The 12,874-nt window shown below is 35.3% G+C and overlaps 2 protein-coding genes across 2 annotated transcripts; both read right to left on the reverse strand.

The window, feature by feature from the left end:
* Positions 1-415: 415 nt before the first annotated feature.
* LOC141898750 (monocarboxylate transporter 13-like) lies at positions 416-5,769 on the reverse strand. Its single transcript, XM_074784826.1, has 7 exons — positions 5,669-5,769; positions 5,072-5,292; positions 4,185-4,328; positions 3,017-3,811; positions 2,567-2,762; positions 941-2,206; positions 416-863 (listed from the first exon to the last, which is right to left on the reverse strand). The coding sequence occupies exons 2-6, from the start codon at positions 5,271-5,273 to the stop codon at positions 2,098-2,100; spliced, it is 1,446 nt and encodes a 481-aa protein (XP_074640927.1). The 5' UTR covers positions 5,274-5,292; positions 5,669-5,769; the 3' UTR covers positions 416-863; positions 941-2,097.
* Positions 5,770-6,360: 591 nt separating this feature from the next.
* LOC141899244 (tectonic-like complex member MKS1) lies at positions 6,361-12,704 on the reverse strand. The gene is made up of 19 exons (XM_074785427.1): positions 12,616-12,704; positions 12,325-12,493; positions 12,150-12,232; positions 11,863-11,932; positions 11,666-11,775; positions 11,175-11,303; positions 10,594-10,724; positions 10,464-10,509; positions 10,279-10,315; positions 10,129-10,185; positions 9,955-9,997; positions 9,806-9,868; positions 9,647-9,717; positions 9,038-9,116; positions 8,846-8,953; positions 8,133-8,266; positions 7,860-7,942; positions 7,706-7,765; positions 6,361-7,265 (listed from the first exon to the last, which is right to left on the reverse strand). Exons 1-19 carry the CDS (start codon positions 12,693-12,695, stop codon positions 7,058-7,060), a joined length of 1,761 nt encoding a protein of 586 aa, XP_074641528.1. The 5' UTR covers positions 12,696-12,704; the 3' UTR covers positions 6,361-7,057.
* Positions 12,705-12,874: the final 170 nt, after the last annotated feature.

Raw genomic sequence — 12,874 nt, forward strand, 5'->3', positions numbered from 1 at the left:
GTGTTAATAAATGCACGTAAGTTGTTTTAAGTCCCATGCTTCAAAAATTATAAAATGTTTTTGTTTTCAATGTCCCAAAGTATAACCATCACATATTTCTATGAAAAATGGGAAACCAAGCTAACAGAAATGACCTTTTCCGGTCAACCAAATTGGACCATGTCTAAATCGAAATGATATCGTAATTCTTTTTGGTTATATACAGCTGGTTTTGGTTTCTCTGTGATGATCCTTCAGTTCGTTCCTTTTGTAATTTTGTATTCCTGGTTGATGAAATTATGGTGGAATGAATATTATCGTTATCACACTGGTTCAAATGGCTGATGGACACATGCGACTTGATGTGGAATTCCGGTTTTTCCACTCAGTGTGAGACGTTGTTTGATCAGCAAATACAAGTTGTATTATATTGTTTTATCGACAAATACTTGTTCACTTGTATCATCGTTCTCGCATTACATATTTTTTTGTGTATTTTTCGTGTCGGACGCGTGTTAACCAAATACAAGAATTTGGAATTTGAAATTTCATGGATGAATTCTAACAAAAGACGTCGTGTAAGAAAAACGACTGTATTACATGTGTTCTATTTCTTCTACATTTCTCCGATGCCTTCTCTTCTTTTCTCTTCCGTCTATCGAAAAATATCGAGGTGAATTCCCAGTTTGAACCGAATGAAAATCAACTATTTTCGAATGGAGTTTTATTCTATGGTATGGAGAAAATGATCTATGTTTTTATTTCTGGTGGCTGTATATCTGGAGGTCGTGCCTGATGAGGTGGAGGTAAGGGTGGTAGGTTTGCTGGCACCGGTAACGATGGTCTGTCTATCTCATTCAATCCGGGGGGTAGCGAGCGTTGTCCTAAAATTATATGTTAAGCATTCACGATTGATTATATAAACGAATCATCAGATAATTTCAAGACTGAAATCGATTACCTTCTGTCAACGTAACTTCAGGAACAAACAAAAGCGCCACAATGAAAATAACAATCGAAGCCTTCATGTTGAGAAACTAGAATAATATTTGTATAAATCATTTTCTTTTACCGTAATGGAACAAAATTTTTACAAAATATTCTGAACCTTATTCGAAAAGGGAGCAAAGATAACTGTGGCTACTGATACAATACGTCAATTATATTTACAATAGGAATACTGCAAATTAAGATTTAATGACTAACACACAGCAGCAATCAATATCATCACAAAACTGTTAAGATTTTCTCTTTAAATTTAAGAGGATTCTATCGTTAATGCAAGGTAAGCCTTAGAGATTTAATGTCGCGAAAGGAATGTGTATCCGTATCGTACACAACTTACCTTCAAACAGTAGCGTTTATAAAGCACACGTAGCACAATCAATTAACCTACCGGAGAACAGCGCATTTTATAGGGCATTTCACTTACATAATTTTGATTTATTTTCGATTTCAATTCAGTTTATGGCCACACTTTTTATTTGAACAGGAAATTTCATACAACTCTCAACATCTGTTCGTTAAACTCCAAACAATGCCTTATTCACAGTGCCGATTTTGAGAAAAATTTTAACATCATATTCGACAATTTATACAATTAATACAATAATAATCATCTATTCATCTATTTCTCTTTATTCGATTTGATTTATTAGAATAATTATGGAGTTAGGTATATTTTTTACAATATGATAGTTTACACAGTTGTGCTAATTTTCACCGGCAATCTTCTCTATTTATGGTTTATATAAAACACGTTGCCGGACGGACGCCGCTGAGGGACTGATATAACACAGAGTAGAACCCAGTTCCTCGAGATGGGATGTCGACCCGGATAATCTAAAGTTGTGATGAAAATCAGTCGAGTCCTTTGTACCGAGGACGAGTTTCTCTCGGCCCACAGCCGCATTTTGATACTTCAGATTTGGACTTAGTGTACAATTTCGATTCATAATCACAGTTCTTACGTCCGAGAAAAATTGAAAACAATACATAATAAGCGATAAAACTAATTGATCATAATGTAAATATCAGACATTGACCTCTTTGAGGTAAAAGTCCAAGAAAGCACTGGCATTGTATGCACGAATTATAAGTTCATTGACTCTCAATGCGTTAAGCTACTTCGGCCTCTTGAGAGACTTTTGAATATCCATTCTGTCCAAGTTTCGGAACATCGTGTTTAACTTCTTCTTTATCTTGCCTAGAAACCCATCTACGCGACCTGGAAAGAATGTATTTTCAAAAATAATAACGATTCGCAATATATTCGAATTTCTGAAATTCCAATAATGGAACAATTCGTTCAATGATATATTGCGCAATCTGATGGCTAAATTACATATCAATTCTAGAGAAAGACTGAATAGAACCGTTTTTTAGGTGATCAAGCGAATGTCATTCTTGAGGAGACTATATTGAAGGCATTATCGGTAGCCCTCGCTTTTTCCAGCGAATTGTGTCGTCAAATTACACTAACATCTTTGAAAAATTCGCAGTTATCTTTGCGCTTTTTCTCTCCATGAAAATAATTTTTTTTTGCGAATAAATCAAATTCATGGTGTGCGTTTCATAATATACTTACAACAAAGGACTGGCTGGAATGTGCACCCGTTTTAACATCTCTAACGAATATGTCATTTCTACTATAGCCGCGTCGACGTTTCGCTGGCGTTTTTGATGGACGAGCAACGGAATATATATAATCGTAGATAAAAATGCTAAAGCACTTCCTAACAGAAACGCTGATGGATAATAACCGGTTAAATCGTACATCATTCCTGTAATTAGAGACAATTGTGTTATTCACTTCATGGGATTCGTCTGAACATATTCCATACGATTGTGACCAATAGATTTCATTCAATGACAATAAATGTTGAGATCTTCAGTGAATATTGAGGCAGTTGCACTTAATGTTTAGGTAATCAAAAAGCAATCATATTTTTAAAGATGCTTTTGAAACTCATATCGAGCTATGCTACTGTGGAACGATACAATTAGTACGTATATGAATCGTGAACCAGCAACTTACCGCCAATGGGTGGACCTGTTGCTTGTCCAATACCAACAGAAACTGATAAATAGCCCACTGCCGCAACTGATTTATCAGCACCAAACATACTAGCCATTACACACGTCAATAGAGCGTATTTGGTTCCATGCGTAAATCCAAAAATCCCGACACTCGCGGATAAAGCGATGAAGTTGGATTTTAATTCACTTATCATAATTAAGGATACAGCCGATAACAGCGAACACGCGAATACTATAGTAGTTTTGTGCAATTTTTTGAAAGCGCCTAAAACGGCCATTATTATGCGACCTGCAGTACCTAGAATACCGATTATTGAGAGAAGCCAACATACCATGCGTTGGGCATGACCGTAACTCCTAGCATAATGTGGCAAGTGAGACATCACAATACATAGCGCCATATTCCATAGGATTTCTGCTGCTAATATTACGATAAATCGCCAGTTCTTCAGCAAAGCACAGTCACATTGTTTGAAATAATTTCGAAACGACTCGAATTGTACGATCGTATCAATCGTATCGAGTGAATCTTTGAATGACGATTCCGAGGGCATTTGACGCGGAGGCGAAAGCGCGGCGAAAACACAAATTTGAAATGCCAGTCCACTGAGTATGAGCAGGGTACCCCTCCATGACAAATGTTCGATTAGTCTTTCGATAACTGGGGGGAATACAAGCACCCCTACACCGATACCAGTCGATGCTAAACATAAAGCTATGTCCCGATGGTGTTTCTCGAAATAAGACGTGATGATACCAATTAGTGGCATATAGACCATTCCATATCCAAAACCTAAAATGATATTCAATTATTACATTTTTTTCTGACTCATTTGTTCCAAATTAAAACGCAGATTATAATACAACACGTGTTCCAATTAAAATGCTCTGAATTTTTTTTCTTTTGTGCGACGCATTTTCATCTTATCAAAGGGACAGCTATACAATGTTTCTTTTTATATCTTATATATATATATATATATTTATCTGGGTCTTTACGATCGTTGAATATCTCAAACAGCCTAAATATTTCAAAGTCTATATTCATACGACCTAGGCCTATATCGGTATATGGAATAAAAATACACGAGCTTGCTTTTAAAAATTCCAACAGAGGCTTTAAATTGGTGATGATTCATTATAATTTCCATAAAATATGGTATTACCAGCAACAAATCCATATGATATATAAAGCCAATAAAGCGATGTCGCAAAAGAGCTAGCTAACAGCCCAGCCGTCGATATCAAAGCTCCCAGTAAAACCGTTTGTCGTAATCCCAGACGATTGCTCAATGCACTTACAGCCGGACCTGAAAAAAAATCATTTCAACAAACATGAAATTGCATTGTTGAATTGAGTTGTAATAACAGCCAAACAAAAAAAAAATAAACTTGAACTTTCGTAATTTCAGGAAAAAATGTTGATTAGGAATTCGGTAATCTAATTTCGCTTTTGTTTCGTGACTGCATGCTTTGCTCCAAAACCCTGACACAACACACATTTTCGCTTTGTGGGATAGCGGACGAACAGATTCATCGAAACACATCAATTTAAATCTATTTTGGGCTTCTAGTTTAATGATCGATGCGTGCGAGGCTCCATCGACAAAAAACAACCCATGGACTAAACTACAATGTTCGTTTTATGGTTCATGGTTTCGTGCACGAGTTCTAAACCTTTTCAAACTATTCCAGTGAACTATATATCAGGTACGCAGTGTCATTCCGCTAGCGTCATTCAGACTTTGGACAGCATCCAAAGGTTGCATTTGTAAATTTTACAAGTAATAACATTTTAAATGATGGACACAGAGGCAGATCCAGAGTCACGTAAGAAATTTATGGCTTTTTGCCGCGATTTCGTCGCTCAACACTATGATTGATTAGAAATTCTTTAATGGTAAAACAGCTAATTATTGCCACTATAATTATTTTGATACTTTTCCAGTTGTTCAAGGTTAGATTTGACTTTTCGTACGAAAATGTTCAGTCTGGAATTTTTGGGGATGCAATTTTAGAGCGTGTCCGGGCCTCAACTGAAGTAACGACTCACCGGATATCAGAGATACACCGTTGTTAATGGAACCGACTAATGACGTATCCGCTGCTGGCTGTTTGAAATAATCCATGAATTCAATATGTAAAACTCCATATGACAAACCCAAACCAACTGCAATAGCTTGGATAAAAAACGACCATAAAACAATTGCATAACCATATCGGGTTGAGTTCCCATTGTGACCCGCACAAACCATTATTCATGTATATCAATGCCTGAAATAAATGTTACCAAATGTGACTGTCTTGTGTGCGAATGCATATTTCTTGAAATGCAGATTGTAAGAACAATCATTATGCTTGGCCTTGTAAAGGACATATGACTCGGAGTCCAGGGCTATACTGAATTTAGAAGCCATATCTGCTTTTGGGTATACTAATTCCAAACGCAATTATCAAAATATATAATTCATGTAACTTTTCTTCTAAATCAAAATGATAGATTCCGTACTATTAAATCTATGAGAATATTTTTCATCCGAGTAAGAAAGCTATATGTCCTTGGTCGCGAATCCAGATCTCCAAATGATATCGCAATTAGATTTTATACGAAATATATCCTCAAATAATAGATATTATGTATATAACTTACTATATGAATATTTACATTATTCCTACATATACCAGTATATTTCTCGAATCAGCTGCTACTGGCACAGATACGTGGTGTTCTATGGTGCAAAGAGCACTGTTAATAGCGCTGTTGTAAATGAACACATTTCCTAGAATATATCGTTCTGGGTCGAATGTTGACGCGATAAATTTCTAGGATTTCGTAATGGCATACTTGCATAATTACTAGAAATATCACGTTTAGATTTGGGATTTTACCTTGCAGTTATTATCTTAATTATCAAGATAATAACTCCAAGGGATTACTTAGTGAATTTCTTTGTAGAAGTGTTGCAAGCAGTTTTGTTTTGCAGTCTTATGCACCTATAAATCCTTAGTTGTTGTTTGCGCCTAATGCATGTGATTGAAGTCTGAAAGCAGTAAACAGCTTTTCTCGTCCTTGACACAAATGAAATTGTGCAATTCTGTTTGTTATGCAGCGATGAAAGCAGTTTTGTTAAGTGCACAGATCACATTGGATCAGGACAAAGAAAAAATACAAAATATTCAGATGCGGCAGAGTGGCGGATCCAGGGTGAGGCAATCAAAAACTCTTGACCTTCAGAACAAATTTAAAACGACTTCAAAAACTTGTGAAATATCCCATGACGCAAAATCATAACGAAATATATGTATATCTAAAATATAAATTTATTAATGCGACATGTTCGCTATACATATAAATAAACATTTATTAACATCATTGTATAATTCTATTATTGATAAATTAATATTGACGGATTTTTTGTTTATAGTTTATTTTCACCATCAGATATTTTCACGAACCACATTTATACGCCCATCTGCGAGATTATAAAACCTACCAGCAACGATTAGATAACTATCTATAATCTTCTCTAACTAGCATCTAGGATTAAGGCAAAGAAATAATTCTAAGGTAAAAAACAGAACCCTTTCAGCGCGCTATGCAGGATAATATAGCTAAACAAGATGTCTGCTAATAATGTAGAAGAAATTCTGTTCAAAAGAGGTTTCATTCATGTCAAGTGCAAGCGTCTAGCTGAAGAAAATAAAGGTATCGTACTCTTCTATTCAGGCTCAACAACGAACTTCATTTCACATGCAATGAACTGGGAACCAAAACAATTTCTTTCATATCTAACTTTTAAACATTTTTCTTTTTCCAAAATTTCAACACACGATGAAACTTGATGATTTTTCTTTGGACTGTATACAATTCGTTTTTCGTAAGTAAAGCTACGACGGTACTCAGAGAACAGATCTACAAATATATTTTCAACTCTGCTCCTACTTATTGTTCATAAGTGATAACAAATATCTTCGAAGATACTGACATGAACAAAGTTGTGGCAATTCGAGCAACTTTCACTTTTACAGCTTCATTTTCTCATGAAGTTAGAAGTTTACTATATCCAGATTCTAAACCCGAACTCATAAGAGTATCCTCTCTATCATCTTCATCATCGTTCTCATTTTCGTCATCTATTTTCAGATCTTTTAAGTAACCGATGCCTTCTCTGGCTGATAGCATTCTCTGCCTGGCATCCTGGAATGCCTGTATTACACCCATGATGTTAGCCTGTATTGCAGCACCGCTGTAATTAAATATAATAATCAATATTGATTTGATAATTGTAGTAACTCAACGACAAATATAATGTATGTCTTGAATAACAGGTGATACACAAATAGATTTTCTCAAGTCCGAGCATATTGGAAATCCATGAAAATATATGTAAATTAATATAGTAGTAAGACTCCTCAATACAACACGATGAATTTCACTACCCAATTATTTGGAAAAATCTTTTATTTCCTCAATTCTCAACTAAGTTTCAGGTCAACTCATTAAAAGGCTAAAGAGTAAGGCAGAGTTTACTGTATAAACTTCATACTTAGTTATCATATCAAAACAATATCCCAGTTGATCAGATATTATGAGAGACGGATGTGCATCGAGTGGTGTCTATTTCACTCATATCTACGTTTTATGTTATCACTGTAAACTGATATTTCTGAAATACGCCCAACTCACCCTAAACGATCGATCAATGTTCCAACTTTTTTCTTCGACACATTCGAATCCAAGAACGACCTAAAATGATGCAATGAAGGCAATAAATTCACACCCAAATACCAGCAATCGGTACCATGAGAAAGAAGAAAGTGTTCAATTAAAATCACAGTACCTTGATTGCTGTATGATATTAAATCGAAGCGTGACCTCTCCTGTTGATTCAGTACGAAAACCATATTTACTCATATGCGTACCCTACAATTATACAAATCATTCCATCCCCGGTGATTATACAAATAAGCTTTTTCTGGATCAGTTTAAAAAGTTAGAGATAATTCTTAAGTAATGATAAGTTCTATTCTATTGAGTCACATTTCTACTTAGAACTGAGGAACTGGGTCCTGACTTAGTATCCAAAAATATGTAGTAAATGAATAAATATTACGTCAAATGTAGTAGGGGTTGAAGTGTATGTAGGATCTTCTAGTTCAGGACATCCTCCGATAAAGAATCGTCGTAGCTGAGACACGTGTGAATTTCCCAACGGGCGCCAGCAATAAATCGTCTTCGTCGATGAACCTGAAAAAAAATTGCATATAATTTCACATTATGGGAAACGATTATCATCGATTTAATAAATCAATAAATTCTAATCATAAGTCGTACATAATGTATCGTAGTTAAATGTCAAGTACAGTTTTTCCGATTTTCAAACTGGCACAGTTAAAAGCAGTGAAGTATCACATTTCACTCGACACAATCCATAAGTATTCATTGTCAACAAAACAAAAGGAACGGCAGCCAATAAAGCGCATAATAACATACAATGTATGCTACGGACTATAACCAGAACAATTGTCTGATAGTAATATATTGTATGTGTGACTACCAGTATAGATTATTACTCAATAGTTACATTGAAATACTCAACATGGTGAAATATAATACCGGTACATTGTAATTCGTGAAACTTTTTCTTTTTCGTGAAAATTCTTCTATTTTGAAATAGCAATCTATTATTTACATATCTTGTCCTCAATGTGTGGTAACTAGGGTAATAACTTTTTGTGTACAGATTTTCTGCAAATGAAATCAATCGAACTGAACTGAACGAACCCTTATGAGGAACAATGGTTAGTTATTGATTAGAATGTGCACCTGCTTTTAGAGGTATATTCAGATAACCGTATCCTTCAGTTCTATATCTCGACCAGTTGTCTAACGATAGCACCTCAAAGTATAACACCGGTAATGCGGGCAAATCATCTGCAATATCATAGCAAAAACAACGTCATATACAACGTAACTTATCAGGAATAGACAACGACAGAGATGAATTACTCGACTGACCTCTATTGTTCGGATTTATCGTGTCATTTTTGTAGAAAACTTCAAATCTAAACGGGAAACTGAAGTGAGCGATGTTATCCTAGAAATATACGAATTTACCTTTCATCACTGGTGATATACAAATGAAATAAATAATGAAAAACACAGTCCCAGGGTTGGATGAAGGAAAATTGGAAGGCTTGAGTTCAGAGGAAAAGAAAGGACATTTCTCAGATAAAGCACCCATGTTAAAAGTCACTAGTTGGGTCCCTCCAACTACGGTTAGATATTTTTTTCCCTTTCAATCCATCTTAAAAGATGCAATTTCCGAGAGGATGAGGATCAAATTCATAAGTTTTAACAATCTCTGTCTTGATTAAAAGGGTAACCTCGGTGGGAAGGCAGTGGTCTGGATCCCAGAGACTATATCCACCCCTGAACAGAACGTTCTCTAAAACTGCAAACATTGTCTTATTTCAATAGAAATCAAACAGGATCCCAAACGGCTGTTGGTGGAATTATCAGAATAATTTCTTGCCATTTTAAATCTTGTTTCCTACACAGCAAGTCTTTAGTTCATTTCCATTGCGAGTTACAAAATAATCCGTCTGATATGTTATCACATCTTACCCTTCCTTCAATCTTACACCGACACGTGTGAGTGACACCGGACATCTGATCATGTCCCGATCCGAACCAATCTGTAAATGAATCACCAAACAAAACACTTCATTACTGCGTTCTCTATTATTCTACCTAATTACAAAATACCGAGTTTTTATTACTTACTTCGCGGCAATTCTAGGAAATAATGTATGTACAAGTCGTCGTATTCAAAGTTTTTGGCAGTTACTGAAAAACAAAGTATCAAATTACTAGTTGATATCGTAGATGAATGAAAAATGTTCGGACGATATACGAAAAATTGATGTACTTACAAATTTCTCCATTTACAACAAGACGGAGGACATCAGCAGGTGGCTAGAAAAATAACAATATTGCCGAAATGAAGATTAAACCTGCATCAGAGATTACAAGTTATAGGTTCGTGTTTTGGACTCTGTGCTACTAAGCGTTGAAGTTAATGCTTTTATTTTAAAGCTTGAACTTACCATTTCAAACTCATTTCCAACACAAGATTCTAGAAACTCAGAGTGTCGAGTGTACAACTATAAACAGAATCAAAATATATACCATATACAATGTCTGGCACCGAGAAATCATTTTAAGTTAAAAAATAAACTCTTTTTTCAACTACACACCTCTTTATACATCTTCATTTCTCTATCCTGCTCTTGTCTGGAATTGATATCAGATTATTTACTAAATAGCTTTACATTCACATGATTGCTGACTGATCTATCAATTTGTTTCATTGTCTTTCCAAAATGCTATGTAACTTTTTGCAAAAGTGTGATACTCCAATAATTACAGTAACTGCACTTACCTAGTCATTTGTTTCGAGACATGTTCCAAAGTATATTCAAAAGCATCTGCAAACGTAATCATCAACATGTATTTCAAGTTTTTTTAAAAACAAACATGAAGCAGATTACAAGTGTTCACTTAAGATATACCTCTGCCCATTGTTGAAGTTTCAACGCGATATGGTTTTCTTCCTCTGCTGAAATCTGGACAAACGCTGACAACTCCGTTACTATCGACATTTATCGTACATAACACAAACTCATCATCATCCGTTGAAGGTCTGGAAATAAGTGACTTTACTTTTTACATGAATCGCTCACACATTCATGTATAATTATAGTACATGTAATGATATAAGAACAACTTATTTTCTACAATGAACATCTTCACTCCTTTACATAAAATGAGGCAAACTTTAAAACCAAACTGCAGCAATCCTCGGCAGAATATTCAACATAAAATTACTTTGATAAAAATAGCCGAATAGGTTCGTTTAAAAAGATTTTTAAAAAGTTTTCAGATTTTACTGTCAGACTAGATCCAATGACTAGGTAGAACTTTCCACAGTGCACGCGCGGCAAATTCAAAAGCCCTCTCAACACAATTTCTATTCTCACTACTGGTTTCACTGATCTTTAGGTTCAGGGTTTGTGAGGTGCAACAAACAAAATCATATATCGATGTTCTAATGAGAAGAAATGATTTGTTTGTATTTGAGAAGTTAACTTACTGTTCTCCCGATCCAAGATCAGCCATTATGTGCATTGTTTGTGTTGGTCGATGCATAAAATGGTTTTTATCTTTTTTATCTTTGGATGGATTTAACTCAACGATGTTGATTCGAGGCACATTAGCAGCACTGAAACGCAAATAAAACCAAATAGACTCTCATCTGAATATGTTAAATAAAATTATGGCATTCTTGAATTTGTAGACAAGATGCTCTCATGAAAAGTCGAGAAAACACACAATATATATCTGATGAATATATGAGAGAATCCCACAATAAGGCTTGTATAAATATTAAAAATTTCTTGATGAATATGTTTTAGGTTTATTCTGGACTCTGTACCCCTGATGATGGCTATTAGTCTCTAGCCAAAATGTTGCCCAAATACAATTTTACTCAAAAACTTTACATCTTTGGCTAAATTATCGTAGGATTTCTATCATGAAACATGTCACTGATAGAACAAAAGATGTTGTTTTTGAATTGCCTACCTATCACTTGTCGGTCTCATTGAAAGAACTTTACGTTGCCTCAATGAAGCCATTCTCCCAGCTAGCAACGTAGGTTTAGCATCAGGAAGTGTGGTTTCATTTGTTTCTAACTGAAATAATATAGAAGCAATTGCAATATGAACGATTGTTAATATTGAGCTGGAGAGGAGACAGACAAAGGGAGGAATTATACCGACCTGATCTTTACTGGTGAAATTATCATGATCTACATAGGAAAATAGACGTTTATTGGGCCGACCTTTATCCCTGAAACAACAACAAACCTCAAATGAATATTTCAATGACACAAGTCAATACAATGAAACCATCTTAGGTCCTATAATAGATTTAGATATAACCAAATTAAAAATCTATGATCTAATGAACTTATATTTTGGTCCAGAAATTTGACGTAACATGGTAAGATTGAAATGAAAATTTTAAGATCCGATTTCAGACTTAGGTCTAAACTTTAGTTTTGTACCTCAGTTTTGTAATATCCCCGTGATATTTTCGTTCCAGCACGGTTTCACAGTTTGCCTCATTACCATACAGCTCAAATTCTCTCTGTATCATTTACAATATAGAAATAGAGATTAAAGGCATCAATCAATAAACAAAGTGTTTACAGCAAGTGAGAAAAAGTGAGGATCTCTTACCGCGGAAAAACATTTTTCCTGCCAGTCAAATAAATATAATTCATCATCTTTCCGCGATTCTCCTTCTTGTTGTCGACGTATTGAACGTAATTCAACTCCGGATGAGGATTTTTCACCGAGATTCGCCTGAGGTACGGTCGAACTTGAAGTGACTTTACGCAAATTCACCCTAAAAAATGTTCAATTTTGATTTATAAATCTTGACAACCGCCCTATTATTGTAGAGCATTGCAGGATTTGGGTATTAGAAAAATAGCTTCCCACTCAGGATGAGTTGGAATTGATACATACCGTATTTTAATGTTTTTAACAGGATCTCTCGACCTGTAATACGCTGTACCGACATCGCTTTCTCCGAACAAATCCGCCATTTGTAAACAATCGTATCTCACCGCAGATATATTCCGTAATGACTGCGCCAACGGACATTTATTGTGCGGGCCGGACAAATAAAGCCGCGGGCACTAGCTGCAATCTCTTCCAGATTGAACCTTCAGAGTGAACGGAGCCCAGTTTCACAGTCGACATAAGTCCAACAACCCCTGCCCGA

Source organism: Tubulanus polymorphus, chromosome 2 (assembly GCF_964204645.1).
Source record: "Tubulanus polymorphus chromosome 2, tnTubPoly1.2, whole genome shotgun sequence".
In the NCBI taxonomy this organism is placed as follows: Eukaryota; Metazoa; Nemertea; class Palaeonemertea; order Tubulaniformes; family Tubulanidae; genus Tubulanus; species Tubulanus polymorphus.